General features: G+C 46.5%; 1 protein-coding gene across 1 annotated transcript in view; it reads left to right on the forward strand.

The window, feature by feature from the left end:
- Tmod1 (tropomodulin 1) overlaps positions 1 to 20,085 on the forward strand; it is an 80,221-nt gene that overhangs the window by 31,290 nt on the left and 28,846 nt on the right. Inside the window, exons 3-5 of the mRNA XM_004645213.2 lie at positions 8,021 to 8,177; positions 12,994 to 13,113; positions 19,883 to 19,972. Of these exons, the coding sequence (XP_004645270.1) occupies positions 8,021 to 8,177; positions 12,994 to 13,113; positions 19,883 to 19,972 (367 nt within the window). The remainder of the gene's footprint in view (positions 1 to 8,020; positions 8,178 to 12,993; positions 13,114 to 19,882; positions 19,973 to 20,085) is intronic.

A 20,085-nucleotide genomic window follows, 5' to 3' on the forward strand; every position in this document is an offset into this window, starting at 1 on the left:
GAAAGAGAGGTGGCATTGCAGGCAGAGGGCACTGCAGGCAAGGGGCATGGCCTGAGCAAAGGCCTGGTGGTGTGTGAGGAGGGGCACAGTGGGGAACATGGAGGAAGCGGAGCGGCTATGGCAGACTGCTGAGGAAGGGAAGAAAGCAGGGCAGGGAGTCAGGAGACGTTCAGGCCAAGTCCTTAAGAGTTCTCTGTTGCCTGCCTGGTGACTATGGCTGTGATTCTGCAGGTCAGGGAAGCCTTTGCAATTGTTGGGGCGCTAAAGAGTGACATGGTCCCATGCATTGTGCCGAACTCTGGCTGGCTACCAGCATGGAAGGAAGCGGCGGGGAGAGGGCCCAGGCTAGGAGACCAGCCAGGAGGCTGCTCTGATGGTTTCAGCAAGAGACACAAGGGCAGGCCAGGGAGATGGCTCAGTGGAATAAGTGCTTCCCTGGCAAGTGCAAGGGCCTGAGTTCAATCCTCGGTTCCACCAAAAAAAAAAAAAAAAAGGGAGAGAGACACAAGGGCTTGGGAGAGCGTGGTGGCCAGGGGTGGAGACTTGGCAGAGCACTGCAGCCTCAGAATGACCCTCGCTCCTACCCTCATAAGTGTTGCCTCCACCATCTCCAGGGCCCCTGTCTGTGCTGCATTTCCACTCTCCCTGTGACACTTTCTTCCTCTCCTTGCCCTCTGCCTCCTACCTGGTTGCCCAGGAGGTGCAGGGCTGAGTGAGATGCTCAGACTGGGTTCTATTGTCTCCCCCTGGCTCTGAATTCCTTTGGAGCAGGGATTGCATGTCTGCTGTCTCAGGAAGCCCAGTGCCCAGCACAACAGGTACAAGAAACATTTTACCCAGTGAATAGTATAAAAGAAGAGGACTTGTGCCACAAATGCCGGAGAGAGACAAAGTAGGCTGTTGTCACCAATAGCTTCCACCACAAACTAGCATGGGACGTGGGCAGCAGTTCGATGTCAGCCTCAGTGCCCCATGAAGTCTGGTGAAGATGAGTGTCGCCAGTCCCTCAGTGAGGTCACGGTGGCCCAGGCAAAGGCCCAGATCTTTCTGGAGAGAAAGTGAGTATAGGAGCAGGCCCAGAGTGGCTGTATGTAGTATGTGTGTGGGGGGAGGTTATAGTGACTCTCCAAAAAGATGTCATGATTGTGAGACATGAGTAAGATGGGCCTGCCGCCCTGTTGTGGTGGACAGAACAGAGGAGTGCAAGTGTCTAGGATGCTGGTAGTGAACTGTTTAAAACAGGAGAGGCAATTCAGGGGTGGGAGGGGAGTCTGAAGATGTTGAGCAGCCTCCATGCCAATCTTCCCCCAGAACAGTAACTCAGTGCCTCTGTGCCTCAGTTTCTTCATGTGTAACAGAGCTAGTGTGATAAGAGTAGAGAGGCCTGGCTCCCAGCACTTGGAGAAGAGAACTGGGGCTTATGCTGGTTTCCAGGATCTATTCCTAGAGGAAGGCAGTCAGGAGGGATGAACGTTTGCCAAGGGATGAAAGTCGCCAGTCCTGGGCGGTCAGACGTTGTGTGATCCCAGGCAAGGCCTCTCCCTCCCCTGGCTTTGGATGCTGGCAGCAGCCGACACAGAGGCCATGCCCCTGCTCCGGTCTCTTCTAAGTAGGCATGTGTGATCCCATCACAGAAGAGGACCCCAGAACTCCTACCACCCAACCTGTAGGGGGAGGCACGTCTTGTTCATCTCCTTGTTTTAGACATTGCTGACTTATTTGTGAAAAGTAATAAAAGCAGTTATTTTGTGTTACCATGAAGAATTGGGTCAAGGGATATTTTATGTACAATTAGCCGCCAGTCTAAAGATAGTTGTGTTAATCTCAAGCATGCTAATTATGTACGGGACCATCTGTACATGAAACCGGGCTTCCCGGCTGAGTGGCTATCCAGCTATAACGCCGGCAGTTTTGTTTAAGCCTCATTTTCCCCCAAGTGGAAAAGTTGACCCAGCTGATTTCTTAGACCTCTGTAACACTGAATTGTTAGGACTCTGTCGTCCTTTTGATACATCGCAGTGTGTGCGTGTGTGAGCGCGCGCACAGTGGTGCTAGCCAGGATGGCTGCTCACGTAGCCCTCACTATCTATAGCAATGATAATTGTGCAGGAACTTGATATGTAGCCTTACTGGCATCTGTCTTCAGGGTGTGAGGGTTCTGAGCAGCACAGTTAAGGGTCTGTCAAAGTTTCCATTGTCTTTGGACAACTGGATCACAGAGCGCGGAGGTGAGAGCGAGACGCAGACATTGACCTGCCACGCTATACATCTGAACTTCATTTTAACTACTGAAAGAAGTCACCATTTAGGGCTTGGGAGATGGCGCAGTAGAATAAGTGCTTCCCTGGCAAGTGCAAGGGCCTGAGTTCAATCCCCCGGTTCCGCCAAAAAAAAAAAAAAAAGAAAAAGAAAAAAGGAATATAGGCATTTTAGGAGCCAGGGAGATGGCTCAGTGGAATGAATAAGCGCTTCCCTGGCAAGTGCAAGGGCCTGACTTCAATCCCCGGTTCTGCCAAAAAATAAAATAAAAAATCAGAAGCGGGAACTATAAGAAATGATGTCTAATTTTTTCCAGTATGATTATTCCAAGAACATATTAAACTTTATGCTTCTATACTTTAAAAACCTCTTAATTAAAAACCCATACACAATGGTACCTCAGTTCTTCTATGATTCTGGTCACAGAATTTTTCCCACGACTCTGGTTGCAACCTGCTTCCTTCTCTCGCCCAGTGCCAGAAGTGGGCAGACACCCAGCATCTGTGCAGTAAGTGAATGCCTATCTTGACTTTCTCTGCATGGAACTTCAGTCTAACTTACATCGGATGAGCAGAATGTGGGTGCCCATGGGGACTGAGACTGATTTGTAAATGTGTTTTATTTTCCCTGAAGATTGTTTTGAGAGTGTTTGGACTACATGTCATGTTTTTAAATCAAGAGATTTCACAGATGAATATGCAGCCCTACTAGCACCACTCACATTACTACATGTGGACAGTTCACCCGAGATCGAGAGCACAAACGCTCCTTGCGGAACAATCCCCACCACACCCAAGTGTCCAGCAGCCAGAATTATAGGCCAAGGTCAGAGACTATCAGATACACCTCCTCCTTAAACACTAATTTTTCTGTCAGCAAGCGAGGAGATCACCTGGATGTAAGCCTCTGTCTTCCTCACAGGACACTTCAGTTGTGTATAAGGATGGGAAGATTTTTCTGGGTTTTACATGCAATGCTGTTTTCCAAAGTAAATGTCACTCACAATAGACCTCTCTGTGGGTCAGGGCCTGTAATCCCAGTTACGCAAAAAGCTGAGGTAGGAGGATCTCAAGTTCAAAACCAACGTGGAGAACTTAATAAGACTTGTCTGAAAACAGAAAGCAAGGGCTGGGGATGTAGATCCATGGTAGGACCCCTGTCTACTATGTAGGAAGCCCTGAGTTCAGTCCCCAGTATTACAATGCAGTGGGGGACTCATACTCATCACCTATCACTAGTGGCCCCCCTTTCCCAGCTATATGAGTGAGCTCAGGCTGCTGCTATAATAAAATGCCACAAACTGGGTGGCCTAAACATGAGACGCTTATTTCCTCATAGCTCTGCAGTGTGGAAAGTCCCAGACCAGTGCCTGGCAGAGCTCGCTTTGGGCAGTGGACCTCTTCCTGGCTTCTCCCTGGTGGCTGCCTTTTGACTGTGTCCTCTCGTGGCAGGTGGTGGGGAAGAGGACACTGCTCAGCAAGCTTTTAAGGACACTAACCCTATGGGCTCAGGGCTCTATCTTAATGACCTTATTTATCCTGAACTACCGCATTAGGGGCCCTGTTTCCAAATACAGTCACACTGGAGCTTCGGGCTTTAGCATGCGAAAGGGGGTGGGGATGACACTGTTCGGTCTGTAGTGGCAGCACCAGGCAACTACTAATTTACTTTCTGCCTACAGATTTTACTCTTCTGGACATTTCCTATAAATAGAATCACATTATACATGGCCATTTGTATCTGGTTCCCTTCACTTGCAATGTTTGTTTTCAAGGTTCCTTAATCTCCTTTTAATGGCTGAGTAATATTCATTTGTATGAATCTGCCATATTTTGTTTATCCGCTCACCAGTTCATGGACATTTGATTTGTTTATACCTTGGGCCATTATGAGTAATGTTTCTAGGAGCATCCATGTAACAAAGTTTTGGATGAACATATGCTTTTAATTATTTTTCACCCGCAAGAGCAATGTCCAGGTCATGCAGGAACTCTGTGTTGAGCTTTTTCAGAACCTGATGGACTCTTATTCAAAGAGCCCATATTGTTTTACATCCCAGCAGAGTACAAAAGCCCCAACTGCTCCACATCTTGCCAACCTTGGCATTATCTGCGCTTCTTACAATGGTTGTCCTAGGGGCTGGGAGGCTGTCTCTTACTCTATGTTCAATTTGCATCTCATGGTTAGCAATATTGAGTATCTTTTCCTGTGCTTCCTGGACATTCTTCTATGTTCTTTGGAGATATATCTGTTCCCTTTGGCCATTTTAAAATGGGGTTATTTGCCTTATTGAGTCCTCAGTGATATTTACATATTCTGGATACTAGGCTATTATCAGATATATGACTTACAAACACTGCGCTCTCTTCCACTCTGTCCCTTCACTGGTGTCCTTAGGAGCACAAGTGTTTTTAGTTATGATGGAGTCCAATGCATCTATTTTTTCTTTTGTTGCTTATTGTTTTTGTGTTATATCTAAGAAACCATTTCATAATCTAGAGTCCCTGTGATTTATGTATGTGCTTTCTTCTAAGAATTTTATACTTGTAGCTGTTATGTTTAGATCTTTGATCCATTTTGAGTTAAAATTTATATACTTGTGAGATCACATGCTGCTTTTGAAAACAAGTTACAAAGCAAAAAGGAATTTTAAAAAAAGGCAAATACTTTGATTTTAATTGAGAATGGCATGATATTTCGTGAATATACCACTTAATGGAAAGAAAATAACCTCTGGCTTCTAATGTGTCTGATATGCTCAATATTTATTTTTTTAAGTTACTAAACTGAAAATTATTTAAAAAAAAAAAACTTTTCAAGCTGGGCATGGTGATGCACGCTTGTAATCCAAGCACTCAGGAGGCTGAGGCAGGAGGACCACTGCGAGTCTGAGACCAACCTGGGTTACAATGCAAGCTCAAGGCCAGCCTGAACTGCATAGCGAGACCCCTGTCTCAAAAAACAAAAAAAAAAATTTCAGGCCAGGGATGTATTTCAGTGGCACAGAGCCTGCCTGGCAAGCATAAGGTACTGAGTTCAATTACCAATAGCCAAAACAAAACAAAAAAAGACTTCTCATATTTTTGTATAATCAAAGATGAACTTCTTTCAACAAATTTCAAATAAAAGGTGTATCTTAACGTGTTTTATAAATAACATTTTTGACATACATTGGACAGTTTTTTATTTCCCTATTATAATTATATGGTTTTCATTCAGTGCATTAGTTCGCAGTCAGGGGTGGCTTTGTCCCTCAGAAGACATTTGGCAGCATTGGGAGACGTTTTTGGTTGCCACAACTGGGGAGATGGTGCTACTGGAATCTATGTGATAGGGACCAGAGGGGCTCTTAATGTCCCACAGTGCTCAGCAAAGCCACCTAAAGGGCACATCCAGGGCAAGATACCACTTGTGCTCAAGCTGAAAAATCCTGCTTTGTCTAAATCACTCATCCCTACCAGCTAGATTCCAGAAGCAATGGATTTCTTTCATCACACTACTGAGCCTTTTGGGGGTCAGAATGTACCCCAGCCCCTTAGTGCCATCAAAATCCTCTATGGGGACAAAAATCTTAGGAATTCCCTTAAGGGGCCCCTTGAGAAAACAGAAGCATTTCCTTTGAGGACTAAATTCATTCTGTATTTGTGTGTTTGGATTTTTTTAAATTTTAAAATATATTTGGATAATGTACTCCCTATTACCTACGTATTTGGGCAGCCAGTCCCTTGCTTAAGTGTATTTTATCTGGTTAGGTAACAATGGTAGCGAGGAACCATCATTCTTGGGTGCTCACTGGAGCAGGCATGGGCTGACCACTTCCTGAGTTATTTAACTTAATTTCCTCAACAGCCCTAAGAGAAAGTGACTATCCTTATCCCATTTACTGTCACGGGACCTACTGCACCATAAGATTAGGGGACTTGTCCAAGATCATATATTGGTATCATTATTACTCCATGCCGGGACTTAGGCTACTGTGGGACCAACTGGGACAAGCAGGTGTGTCACAAAGAGGCTGGAACAATCATTGTGGGCACTGTAATCACAGCCAGGCATCTGCAGAACAGTGAGGTATGCTTTCATTTATTCATGCCATACCAAGTGCTCTACTATGGGGGAGAAGGAAGAACACACACAGCCAGCCCTATCTCTCTTTGCGAACAGAGGCATGGCTCATGCAGGAGCATCCCCGTCTGGTCCACCTGTCATGGTGGACAGCATCTGAGAACACTGGCTGAATGAAAATTGGGATTGTGAGGCTTCATTCGCACTCCTTGTACTCACCCCCAGATCAGTCAAAGCTTGAGTTCCTACCTCCTGATTGTCTTCTCATCAAATGCTCCAGTTCTCAAATGTCTCTCCTGACTGGGGCCCTAAGTGCACTTGCACATATTCCAGCACCAGACCTCAAGCCCCTTACCATGACCTTGTATTTTGTGGGCTCCAGCCACCAACAGCCCTCCCCAAAGTGGGTCATGCCCCCTCCTTCCCATCTGCAGCCACTGCCGTTCCTTGAACAGCAGTGTGGAGTTAGGCAGTAGGAAAACAGCTCCTAAGAATCACACATGCACTGACTGGTCCTGTCTCCACTCAGGCTTCATGCCTCGGGGTGCCAAGCACACAGCCATCTCCATATTCCTCTCTTCCTTCTCCAAGGGGGCTGGAGAAAAGGATTTGGGGAGAGTGGGAATGATGGGAGATAAGCAATTTGGTGCTATCAAGATTTTAGCCAGAATGACTTTCCTAATTAGCCACTTTGAGGATACAAGAAGAAGCTGTGTGCCAGCCTTGTGGGACACTCCTCTAGCTCTCCAAGTGCCTGGTGACAGAAGGAGCACAAAGAGTAGAGATGAAGATGCCCTCGAGGGACCCTGGGTTTTGTCTCTGAAATTCCTCGGGCAAGTCTTTCCTTGCTCTGAGCCTCAGTTTCCCTGGGAAGGGAAGACACACACATTAGATGATTTCTAAACATCCTCATAGCTTTAACTCTTGGAGGTCCTGGGAACTGAGTTACAGTGAAGTTCATTGGGTGACTGAAGTCCACCCTAATGTGGAAGGTGCTTGAGGAGTAAGTCCACACCTAGTAGCCTGCCCACGTTTAGGGAAGAGATCACAACAATTGGTGGGTGCTACCTTTCTTGAGAGACCCATCTCCAGGACCAATGTTCAAACTATTTAGCAGCCAGAGTGTCCTGAAAACAGACCCATCACAGGCTAGAAGGCAGCCATAGGGGCTGCTGGAGAGTGCCTCGTTCACCTAGTGGCTGTGGCAGGCCTTTGTCCTGACTTGGGGCAGGGAGGGTTCTGCCTCTTTATGTGTGGCTTTCCATCCAAGGCCCTACCTCAGTTCCCTTTAGCTTCTTTCTCCACCTCTTGATACACAACTGCTATAAATATCTTTGTGCTTCTGAACACCAGCTTAATCCCATCTACCTCTCAACAGTCATTCTGAGTGCCCTGCGTGCTCTGCCTCCGCCAGCCGCCCTTGATCCCCTTGCCTTTCAAGCATTAGAGGCGAGAACACCTGCTCCTCGTCTGCTCTGTGACCTTGGGGCAGCCCCTGTCCCTTTTGGGCTTTCCAATTCTTTGCATGTAAAAGGAGGGACTTGGATGGATTCCATAGCTCTGAGGTCCCTGCTAGTGGTGAATGATGAGTTTCTAAATTGCAAGTCTTCCTCGGCTGACCACTCTCTCTTTCTCTTTCTCTCTCTTTCTCTTTCTCTCCTCTTCTTTCTCCTGCCCCCAACAACGTCCATCGTAGAATGCACTGCTGCCTGCAGGCCTGAGGCAGAAGGATCAGACCACCAAGGCGCCCACAGGCCCCTTTAAAAGGGAGGAGCTCTTGGATCACTTGGAAAAGCAAGCAAAGGAGTTTAAGGACCGAGAAGACCTGGTTCCCTACACAGGGGAGAAACGAGGTACTCAATGATGTTGCTCTTGTGAACGTGTCATTCTCCAGGCATGGCTAAGGGCCACCTGTGTGCCAGACCCTGAGTTGGGCCACGTGTATGGGGGGCACTCCTTGTCTTCATCCCTGTCTGGCCAGGAAACACAATCCCAACTCCAAAAGTAGTGATGCCTGTTGTAGTTTAATAGTGGGACTAGACTAAAGAAAACTTCACCTAGAACAGTAAAACTTTTCCTTGAATCTCCTTTGATTCAGATGTCCTGATTATTTTTCATTCGAATCTATACACTTCTGAGAATGGAAGAAGGATCTGTTGATAGTGATATCAGGACCTGAGGGGCATCACCCTAATCTCTCTCTTCTCTCTCTCTCTCTCTCTCTCTCTCTCTCTCTCTCTCTCTCTCTCTGCTCTTTCTCCAAAGTTCCTTTCTGACAGCTACAACATCCCTGCCAGACTCTCTGCTCCAGCTTAAGAGAAGCCACCCAGCAATGCCCAGGGGAACAGGGAGATAACCTTGACTGTTCACCCTTCCAGGCCTTCCATGCCCTCCAGACCACTGTGCCCTTCTCTGGTGTCATTCTTGCCCACAGGCATGAGGGCAGCGAGTAGGAGAAGACACAAGTTTGAGTTCTGTTCTAGACCCCCGCGTCTAGAACACTGGCCTGCTGCCAGCTCCATGGTGTCTTTGTGGCTGTCTCTTCCTCTGCTTAAGCAGTATCATGAAGACACAACCTGGGGAAAAAAAAAAAAAAAAAGACACAACCTGGAGTTAGGCCTGCTTTGACTGTAGTTCCAGTTCCATGACTTACTAACTGTGTGAGCTCAAGCAAATCACCTCCTTTTCCTCCTCCATAAAATGAGGGTGTTGGAAATAATATCGCCAACCTCCGCAGGTTGCTATGAGAATTAAGTGCACAAGATAGATAGATAGATAGATAGATAGATAGATAGATAGATAGATAGATCAATCTTAGCAGCGCATCTAGCATTTAGTGAACACTATGTCAGCATTGGCTGTTATTCTTTAGGTCTCAGCTGTGCTGTCTTCTCTCTCAGGGGCACCTCCCTATCCACTGCTAGCACTCGCAGTGCCCCTGCAGCTCTATTGGAGTTATTTTCCACCCCAGGATCCTGTGTGTGTCCTCCATGTCCATATTTCATTTGTATCTCTTTTTGTATTAGCTTCCTTTCTCACTAGTTCATTGCTTCCTTAGGACAGGGACTTGGACTGATTATGTTCACGTGGAACCCTGAGCACCTAGGCAGCACAGGCCCTGGCATGCAGTAGGGTCAAGCAGACAGTTGTTGATAAATGCCTTAGATAAAGTAAGTAAATGTGCAAGGCACCTGTGGGTTACTCCTTGGAACACAAGCTCCAGGACTGTCAGAACTGTGTGCCTTGTTTTAACATTATATCTGCCTGCCTAATACCCCCTCACACGTAAAAGGCATCTAATGTTGAGTGAAATTAACATATTGAGTGAAAGTATTCGCTTTCATTGATTAGTGTTGTAATTACTTGTCTCTTTTCATCCATCTCCCCACCCCAATGATGCAAGCGGGGCAAGCCGTGTTCTGCATCTGCGTCTGTCACCTCCATCCATGTGGCATTAGTGCAGTACCCTGCACCAAGTAGCTAGTGAATAAATCATAAAATAAAAAGACAGCAGCTCCCGAGCCCCCGCCCACCTAGTGAGAGCTTCTGCCATGTTCCCGGGACCCCCAGATCCAGCCCTAGCCCAGGCCCGGTGAATGTGTGGGAGAGCTTCCTGCTACCCTGCGCTAGTGAGACCTGTCTGGTCCAAGCCCAGGCACAGCGTGGGTGAGACCCTCTTCCACCCCCTTGAAACCCCGCCACTACTCTGCAGTCCCACCCTCTCCCACCCAGTGAGTGAGAACTTCTGCCGCTTTCTCAGGACCCCCAGATCCAGCCCTAGCCCAGGCCCAGTGAGTGTGTGGGAGAGCTTCTTCTCCCCACTATTCCACCTTGTCCCCTTCAGACTCAGCTCAGGCCTGGCATACAGGCCTCAGGTGAAACTCTGCAGCTGCAATCCCTGCAGAGAGTGTAGGGGACAGAACCACCCAGCTAGTCCAGGAGCAGAACATCTTGCCAGAGGGGCACAACAGGATCACTCCCAAGGGTGGCAGCAGGAAGGAGCTGAGCACAGCAGCCAGACCCAACAGGTACAACTGGATAGATTCAAACTTTGTAGATGTGCACCTGAACTTCAGTAGGTGCTAAGGTTATAACTGCACCAAAGCTCCACAACAAAGATCAGAAGGCAGTGCTGCACAAAATGACAATGAGAAGGAGCAAAATGCAATCTCAGACCCAAGCCCACCCATAACAAGTGCAGAGGACACTAGCACAGAACAAATTGGGAATCACACAGCTGAAATCAATGCATTAAGAGCTTCTGAAATAAAGAAACAGCTGCAGAAAGGTATAGAGGAACTCAGGTTGGAAATGAAAAAAAGAAATCCCTGAATTAATAGCATCTGCAGTAAAGAATCAAATGCAGAAACATATAGAGAAAACCAAATGCCCACCCAGAACAAGCGCAGAGGACACTAGCTCAGCTGAAATGTATGAGTTAATAGCGTCAAAAATAAATAAGCAACAGCAGAAAGTTATAGAGGAACTCAGAGTGGAATTATTTTCTGAAATAAAAAAGCAATTCTCTGAACTCATAGCATCTGAAGTAAAGAATCAAATACAGAAACATAGGGAGGAAACCCAATCTGAAAAAAACTCTGCAGTAAAAGAATTAATAACTGCTTCTAAAGAAGACATTGATAAAAAACATAGAGGAGATTAGAAAAATGAAGGCTTCCTTGAATGAGCAATACAGGAAAGAAATAGATGGCGTGAAACAGAGTCAAAGAGATATAGAGGAACTTAAAATCTCAATCACAAGCTTGCAAAACCATTTGAGTGAAAGCGAAGACAGAGTTTCAGATCTTGAAGATGCTGGTGCAGCTAGTAAAAAGATATTTTACTAAAAATAAAATTCATTTAATTAATTCAATAAAATTAATATGCAATCCTCAAAAAATAAATAAAAAGACACATAAAGGGGACATGGTGGAAAAGGCTTTGAGCCATCTCATGTCCTGGAATTGGAGCTTATCCAGGTTTTATGGAAGACTGAAGGGTCGTTGTTTTGTATGTGAACTATCAGGCTGTGCTAATAGCTATTGGACAGATAACTCTTTGCCATCCAGTGAACTTGGCACAGTCGTTGAAATCAATATGCCATTAATGTTTCGCTTTGCTACTGGGCTTCCAATCCTCTCCCATTGTCCACCTGTCTGTTTTTATGCCAGTACCACACCACTTAGTTAAGTTTTTAACTCAGTAAATGAGTCTTCTGATTTTTTTTTTTTTTTGAGTCTTCTAATTTGGTTCAAGTTTTTCTTTTTGTCTATTTGTGACTTCTTGCTATTGCAAATGTCAGTTGGGATTTAGAGAAGGATTACACTGAATTTGTAGACTGCTTTGGGTAGTATTGTCATCTTAATACTATTCTGCAATTCATAAAGGCAGAACAATTTTGCATTTATTTAGATCTTGTTTAATTTCTTTCAGCCAAGTCTCTTACTTTCCTTTGTACAGGTCTTTCCCATTTATTCTCAAATGTTTGATACTTTGGATACTATTGTAAATGCAATGTTTTCTTGATTTCTTTTTCAGATTGTTCATTGCTGGTGCACTGAGACATGGTTTATTTTTATATGTTAATCTTAAACCCTTCAAAATTGCTGCATTTATTAGTTGTAGCAGACTTTTCTACGCAGGAATTCAGTTTTGACCATATAAGAGCATGTCACTTGCAAACAGAAATAATTTTACTTCTTTTCCATCTATTCCTTTTTCTTGTTTCTTTGACAAGAACTCACAGTACAATGCTGAGCAGCAGCAGTAAATGTGGATGTCCTGTCTTGTCCCTGTTTGAGGGCCTGGTACATAAAAAGAACTCAATATATGTCTCTTCCTCTTCTTAAAAAGTCCCTAATGCATGGGTGGGGGCCCTACCCTAATAACTTTATTTAATCCCAATTACTTCCCAAAGTCTCTATCCCCTCAGACCATTAACACATGAATTTAGCCATTCAGTTTCTAACACTTAAGCCCTAGCGAATGATAGACAAACCACAGCACTTTTTCAGTTTCTCATAAACAGAATGAAATTGTTCATGAGGTTTTGTAGACTTACCTTTTCACGCCACATTGAAGCTGGGCATTTTCCTTCTTAAGAAGTGGCAACCTCCATTGTGCATAACAACTGCTGGAATCCTGTGAGGAGGGGGGCTCCACCGTAACTTCTTCAACAGCCCCTCCTGGTGGACACAGGATGACCGTCCTCATGACTGCCACTTTATTCCTTCATTTTGTTATGAGCCTGACACTTTAAAAATAGAACGTCCCACAAGGCAAGAAAATATTTTTGTTCTTTTTTTGTCTTTTAATAATCTGAGTATATTTTATTTATTTTATTTAGAAATGTTTACAAGTTTTTCTCCCATATTAGAACCCTTGGCTGAGGTATCCCAGACCCTGCCTGGCATTCTATTACATTTGCCCTTGTATTTTTTCCTACTTAGAGGTTGGCCATTGTTTTTGTAGATAGTAATATATTTAGGCCAAGTTGCAAAATCCTTCTTCATTTTAAGTGTGCTATGTTAGATCTTTAATTCCAATTCTGTGGGAAAGTTGGTCCCCAGAGGTACTGTCCACAGGTAGGACAGTCCACAGAATCTGAGGTCCATTGCCAGGGGTTCCCCATTGTAGTTACACACCCTGATAGACTCCATGTATTTACAGGAAAGATCTGGGTCCCTAAGCAGAAGCCAATGGATCCTGTGCTAGAAACGGTCACGCTAGAGCCAGAGCTGGAGGAGGCCTTGGCAAATGCCTCCGATGCAGAACTCTGTGACATTGCAGGTAAGAGGCATTCCCAAAGCTTCCCCTGTCTTCCAGAGGCTTGACCCACATATGTAGGGAAGCTTGTTTGGTTCATAGGATATGTATATCCTATTTCTAATAAGAGACCAACAGTGCTAAGGTTAAAATCCAATATGCAAAACCAAACTGAGGAAAATAGAGATAAAAGCATCCAAGCCCACCCTCCCCAGAGCCGCTTGTTGCCATAAGATTCCTCTCCCCAGAGTTTGATTTTAGGCCTGTGATGTAGAAATGCCACATGGGCCACCAAGGTGGAGATGGCTGTGCATGAAGGTCTGGAGTTCAGGACAGAGATCTGGGCATGATTAGTGTCACCAAGCTTGAAGAAGGCCACATGCTGGGATCTGGGCTCTGGAGGGCCAGTGCCGGCTAGGGTAGGAATCTTTTGTGGGAGGCAAGTAATGGAAAAGGGTCACATTGAGCACTGAGGCCAGATGGGCTTGAACCAAAGATCAAACTAAGATAGGTAGACCAAGAACTCAGGAGGCAGAGTGGGGGTTCCAGGCTAGTCAGGAGACTTGGAGGTACTGAAGCCAGAGTGCAGGCAGGCTGCAGCTGTGTGTACCTCACCACATCCGCTGACAGCTCAGCCTCTTGTGGAAGCCATGTGTGGCCCCTGTGGGGTTGGGGACAGGGAGAGGGTACTCATCTGTAGCAGGGCCATGAGAAGAGGGGCAGTGATTCAACTGTGTGCCAAGACTGGCCCTGCACAGTAGTAGACAAAGCAACTAGGAATCCAAGGAGTGACCGGGAAGAGCAAGTTTGTAGCCCACACCCAGACAACCCCTTCCTCAAGAGACCTGAGGTATGAGGAAAGATAAGGGCACAGCAGAAGGCTATCTTAAGAAAGGTTTCTGTTCCCCTGAGAAGCACAGAAACGGTGTCTACCTCACCCCTGTGGGCCTGAACACCAAACTCAGAAGGCCAGTTCACTTTACAGTCAAGCCTGTGCTTTGTCAGAAGCCACAAATCACATGAGAGCCTACATTCTGTTTGCTTCCACAAACCCACCCGTAGAGGAGGGTCCCCTTGGCTTCAGGTTAGTTTGTGCAGCAGGAAGACTGATGCCACTGTCCCTCATCTCCACATTGCTGTGGTGCTGTTTTTATCCTGCACTTTCTCCTGTGATCACCCTGCGTGACGTCACTCCCCTCATTAGACAGCTCTCAGGGATTATCAAATGACTGCTGTCAGAACCCTGGCTCCTGGCAGCCTCTGAGCCAAAACAGAACAGTGACACTGAGCTAACATTCTGCATCGCTTTCTTGAAATCCTTTCTCTTCATTTGTGTTGGCAAGCTGGTTGTTATTATCTGCCCATGAAACCATGCCTTGCTGATGTCTGGGAAGGAGTGGGGCGCTGAGTCTGTTCCAGTGTTAAAGGCTGTTCCTGCATGTCTGTTCTTTGATATCAGTCACTGAAAGGTGGCAGTGCCTCTGAGGAAGGAAGCAGGGAGCATTTTCTGGGCACTGGCCATGACCCAGGTGGCGCGTGAGTTGTCCTCAGTACCTGCTGCACTACATGACCTCAACAGTCCTATGGGGTAAATTCCATGATGGTTCCCATTTTACAAGAGATCGGCTGGGTCCCAGGGCTAGGTCATCTGTGTGGGGCCCAGATGGTGCTTGACCCTGTGGCCTTACGGGTTAGTATACAGAGCTGGTAGGCTGGAGGAGAGCAGCCCTGTGTGGGTTCACCTCGCTCACCCCACATGAGATGGTGACAACAGATGGACTGTTGCCAAAGGGGCTGTGGGTGGCAAGCCCACCAGAGAATGGTGATAGGGCTTTGGGGCCTTTCTCAAGGAGGGGCTGGCTGTGGCCATGAGTGTTAATAGCTAATCAGAGGAGGAAAAGCATTCAGAGAGGAGGACAGGGGTCTCCAGATCACCTGTAGGCTAGTTGTTCAGCTCCCAAGAAGGTGTTACCATCAACTTAGCCTTCACTGGTCTCTCACGTACATAGTCTGGGCTTTACCCAGGGCTTGCTATACAATCTGTGCCAGGCTCCGTACTAGGCGTGGTGAAAGAACCCTGAGAAAACAGCTTGCTTCCTGCCCTCAGATGGAGCCAATCTAAGCAAATGTGACATGACAAATGATAGGAAAAGAATGGGGTATAAGAGGACACTTGAGGAAGAGATGAGGGAGGTGAGGAAAGAGATATGGAAGTGGGACCTACGGGGGTGGAGGTGAGCCGGGTGAGCTAGAGAAAGCTCAGGGAGAAGGGCTCAGAGTGGGGGCAGTGCAGGCCAGTAGCTCTACTCCAGGCTGAGCAAGAGGCAGGTCCTTCCGAGCTGTAGGGCTGCTGTGTGTAGCAAGCTTGACGTGTGGTGACAGTAGAAACCAGGAGGACACTGGCAGATGTGCCACACTACACAGGTAAATGTAACACGTATGCACTCATTGATGTACTCATTGAGTGAGTGTACATTATGAACTCCTCCTGTACACCAGGGTAACTCAGATCCCGTCTCTGTTCTTGGGGGTCTAGGAGGTGGTAAGAAGGACACACCAGAAATACGTAAGATTTCAGTATTAAAATACCCACCCCCCAAGGTGCTGAGCGGAGTTCATGGGAACCTGACAGTCGTGGCATGTGGCTATGAACTCTGTGGCCCTGGGTTGTAGCTCAGGGGCCACTGAGAATCCACTGAAAGCACTTGGAATTTTCAGGGCTCCCTGCTTTTTTAGGTTGGAATCCTAAAAAAAAGGACCTCTCCAGTGAGGCAGGGCCAATAAGGAAGTGAGGTGGGCAAACTCATCCTTCAGAGAAACACCCCCAGGCCACCCACCCCCTAGGGCAGTTGATTAGCACCAGCTCTTTTGACTCTCAGCAGTCTTAGCCAGACAGATAAATCCTAAGTCCTGGTTACTTTCATGCCTTTGATACCTGTCCTCCCCTTCTATGACTGTTAGGGTGCAGCTTATCCAGGAACAGCTCCACAGCACCCAAGGCCTGGGTTGCAAACAGTTTCTTCCACCTGCCCCAGCATGCAGGAACACACCTTGCAGCCACCTGCCCAGCGCCAACCCAAGCTGTCAGCAGCTGGAGAAGCTGGGGATGTGTTCTGTTATCGCCTTGTGTCCTGAGTGGAATTACAAATGCAGTGATCTCTGCCAAGGCAGAGAAAGGAAGCAGAACTCAATGTTCTTTTTCAGAGTTCAAAAATAGTCCTTTTTGAGTTTTGAGGAAGATCTAGACTTTAAAAAAAAAAATAATAATCAAGTTCTCCAGTGCTAAATTCAGCCTTGCCAATATCTACAAAGAAAGAAGCAGCAGGCAATGTGGCTGTGTTGTTTTCTTCCACTGCTCACTCCTGGTGCATGGAGCACACAGAACCAAGTGAGGGAGACAGTCACAGCTGGGTCCCTAGGGCTGGCCAGGGTGATGCCAGCCCCAGCCCCACTAGGCACTGCGCTCAAAAATGGCGGTTGACTGACCTCAGCCACTTCTTCCCTCCCTCTCCCTCACTCCCTTTTATCCTTATTTCCTCCCTCCCTCTCTTCCTTCCTTCCTTCCTTCCTTCCTTCCTCCTTCCTTCCTTCTTTCCTTCCCTCCTTCCTTCTGGGAATCTTTCATGATAACACTACACCAGTGGCACTGTTCCTTCCTTCCTTTGTTCTGAAAGCCCTAATTTCCTCTGAATTGCCAAATGGTTTTAATCCCTTCATAGGCCTGCTAATGACATATATTACTTCCAAAAGTATATTTAATTGGTCCCTAGAATTCCCAAGTTGAGAGGATATGTTAGAACTATAGAACTGCTAGTGACCTGTAGACGGAATACTAACTTAGAGGCCAACAGTGTCCTTTCTGAAAGGTTCTCATAAATCATTTCCCCAGGAAATAATGAGTTCAGAGCACTTGCCTTAAATGTTTACTGTAAAAAGATTCAAGCAGGATAAGAACATGCAAAATGATTGTGTGGCTTGATACACTTTAAGTGAGACCGGCAGCCATATGAGGTTACAGCTTTCACATAATTCCCAGAAACCTTTTCAAATTCTGTTTCCAGACCTGAAAACCCAGCCACCCAGAAGCACATGTGCTGCTGTGTGGGAGCTGGGGGTGTCAGCTCCAGAAGGTGACTTGATGATCTGACTCACCTGCTGCTGATTCAGGCCTCAGTTCTGGCTGCCCACGTCTTCACAGCCTAAATTAAAACCTGGAAGGCTAAAAAAGCTGCAGATGCCTCCTTCCCTACCAGTCCTCTGTAGTGATGAACGGGCAAGCCTAATTTTAGCAAAGACTCTTGAGATGTGAGAAGCAGCAGGGACTTTGAGACCATCTCATCTGAGGTTCTCAGCATCCATGGATTATCCAAATGGCTCAAGGAAATAAAAAACTATCTCTCCAAAGACATGCCCAAGTTGGGCCAGGGTAGAGCAGGCTCCCTAGGCAATTTGCACGCGTGGCATGGCTGAGGGTCGCTGGTCTTACCTTACCCATGGTAGGGCCAAGGAGGCTGAAGCCTAAGGGGGAGAGTACACATCCAAGGTCACACTGGGACATAATGAGGACTTGGCTCTTCACAAGGGCTCTTCTGTTATTTCTGTAGCTGGTACCTCTTGAAATACCTAATGAAATGACTTTGGGGACTTAAAAAAATCATCACTAAGTATTTACCAAACACATGAATTATTCTATAAGAGGTGGAAGAGGGATAAATAATATTCTTCTCTGGCATCTGGGAGCCCACAGCCCAGCCAAAGAAGTATGCATGTATATAGATCTCTCTAACACCAGGCACTCGGAGGAGAAGTGGAGAGGGACAAGGAAGAACCCAGAAAGGCTCCCTGGTGAAGGGAGGGTTACTCCAAGTCTCCAAAGGGTAAGCTAGACTGGTTAAATGAAATTCAGGATGCCCAGTGGAATTTGAATTTTAGATAAACAACGAACAAGTTTTAATGTAATTATATCCCAAATATTGAACAGGGCATACTAATATTTTTAATTGTCTATCTGAAATTCCAGTTTCACTGGGTATGGATAGTCACCCACAGAAGGGATAGTACTGGCATAGGTAGAGAAGTCTCTGAGATTGGTGGTTTGGGTAGCCAGAGCAGGAGGGATGTGGGTGAAAGACACAAGGGGGGCCCAGGAAACCAGGCTCTGGGTTGGAACCTGGCCTTTGGAAGCCACTGTCCTCCCACCAGGACAGCCCTCAGCCCTATGTGTCCTGGACCGACACCCCTCCATAATGAGTTCTCTAAACTCAGCCAGAACTCAGACCACATCACTTCCTGCTCAGACCTTCAAAAGCTTCGCAGGTTATGCCTAGGAAAAGATAGCAAAACTCCTCATTTTATCCCAGGAGACTCTTTAGGATCTGACTGTGTCCTTGGAATACAACCTGAAGGATGGTTATGCTGATTAAAGCAGGTAGTGTTATGCAATAGTTCTCAGCCTCAGCTGCCCACTGAAACTCTCTGAGGAGTTTTAGAAAATACAGTTGCCTACGCCTCAACCGCAGAGACTTTAGATTAACTGGCTCAGGGCATGCTTACTCATGAGGAGTTTCAAAAGATGCCCAAGTGTTTCACTATGCAACCAAATTGATCTAATGCTTCTTTCTGGTATAGAGCATGGATTTTAGGAATAGGGGGTATTGTGACCAGCACTGTTATTACTATCACATATCCATCTCTTGTCTTCAGATATGACCAGCATTAAACTCCAACCTCACCCACCTGCCTCTGGGCCTCCCTTCCTGCCATGACTAGCTCACTTCTCTTGGCTAGTCACTCTTCTCTCTAAAGTACAGTACCTATTCTATAGGTACTCACTTAGCACCCTTCACCCCCAGAAGACTGCATAAGTAAAGCCCTTGTCTTTCTTGGTCTCCTCTGGCCCCCTTTCTCCCACACCCAGCACATACTGGAGACCCTCAGTGAATGATAGGGTGAAAAAATGGCTGAGCATGGGATGATGAGGCCATATTAGCATTTCCAGAAAGGTCTTTCTGTTTGCTCAGTGCTGAATTTGGGAAGGTAAAAGAAGAGATGGATGCTAGGACACTAGTAACTCCAAAGTTGTGATACCAATACTCATTGACTCATGATACAGTGGCTTCCCAATAACCCCACTATATGTTGAAAACATTGTAAATCCAAATTCATGTTATACCCTAGCCTTCTAAACATCATAGCTCAGGAATACAGTGTACTATAGAATATCCATTATTTGTCTTCATGATTGTGGGATTGACTGGGAACTGTGGCTCACTACCACTGTCCAGTGTCTCTAGAGTATTTTGCTGAAGACAGCCTGGGAAAAGATCAAACTTCCAAGTGTGGTTTCTACTGAATGAATATCACCTTCAACTTATCATAAAGTCAAAAATCATAAGTAGAATCATTGTAAGTCAGCAGGCCACTGTACAGCTGAAAGATGAGAGGACCTCAATCAGCACAGAGGCCATGTCATGGAAGATGGGCAATGTGAAGACCTACGGAGGCTGAGTGGCTTGGGAGAGGGCAGAGGGGCCAGGGCATGGGGCCCCTACTGAAAAAGATTGCTTCTATTGAGCCATGTTGGGCAGAACATGCCAGTGGGACCTCAGGGGTACCTGGGAACATGAGGTCAGCACCGAGAGAAGTCCAGAGTGGATGAGATCTCGTATTTGAAAGACTCATGCTTCTTGCCATTTCTGTGAGCAGAGTTCTTGGGATGTGGAAAGTGGGTTCCCAGAAGACATCTCTGTCTTCAAGAGCACAGTCATTCATTAGCCTTCTTTCATCCCTGCAGCTATTCTGGGCATGCACACACTCATGAGCAACCAGCAGTACTACCAGGCGTTGGGCAGCAGCTCCATCGTGAACAAGGAAGGACTCAACAGTGAGTACCAGGCCTGGCTTCTGCTAGGCCCCAGAGCTGGCTCACGGCGCTACCTTGGGAGGCTGGCTTGTCCTCCTGAAGCTCTTTTCCTCTGCTTGGTGATGCATCACTGG

The sequence above is a fragment of the Octodon degus genome, unplaced genomic scaffold (assembly GCF_000260255.1).
Source record: "Octodon degus isolate 3935 unplaced genomic scaffold, OctDeg1.0 scaffold00221, whole genome shotgun sequence".
In the NCBI taxonomy this organism is placed as follows: Eukaryota; Metazoa; Chordata; class Mammalia; order Rodentia; family Octodontidae; genus Octodon; species Octodon degus.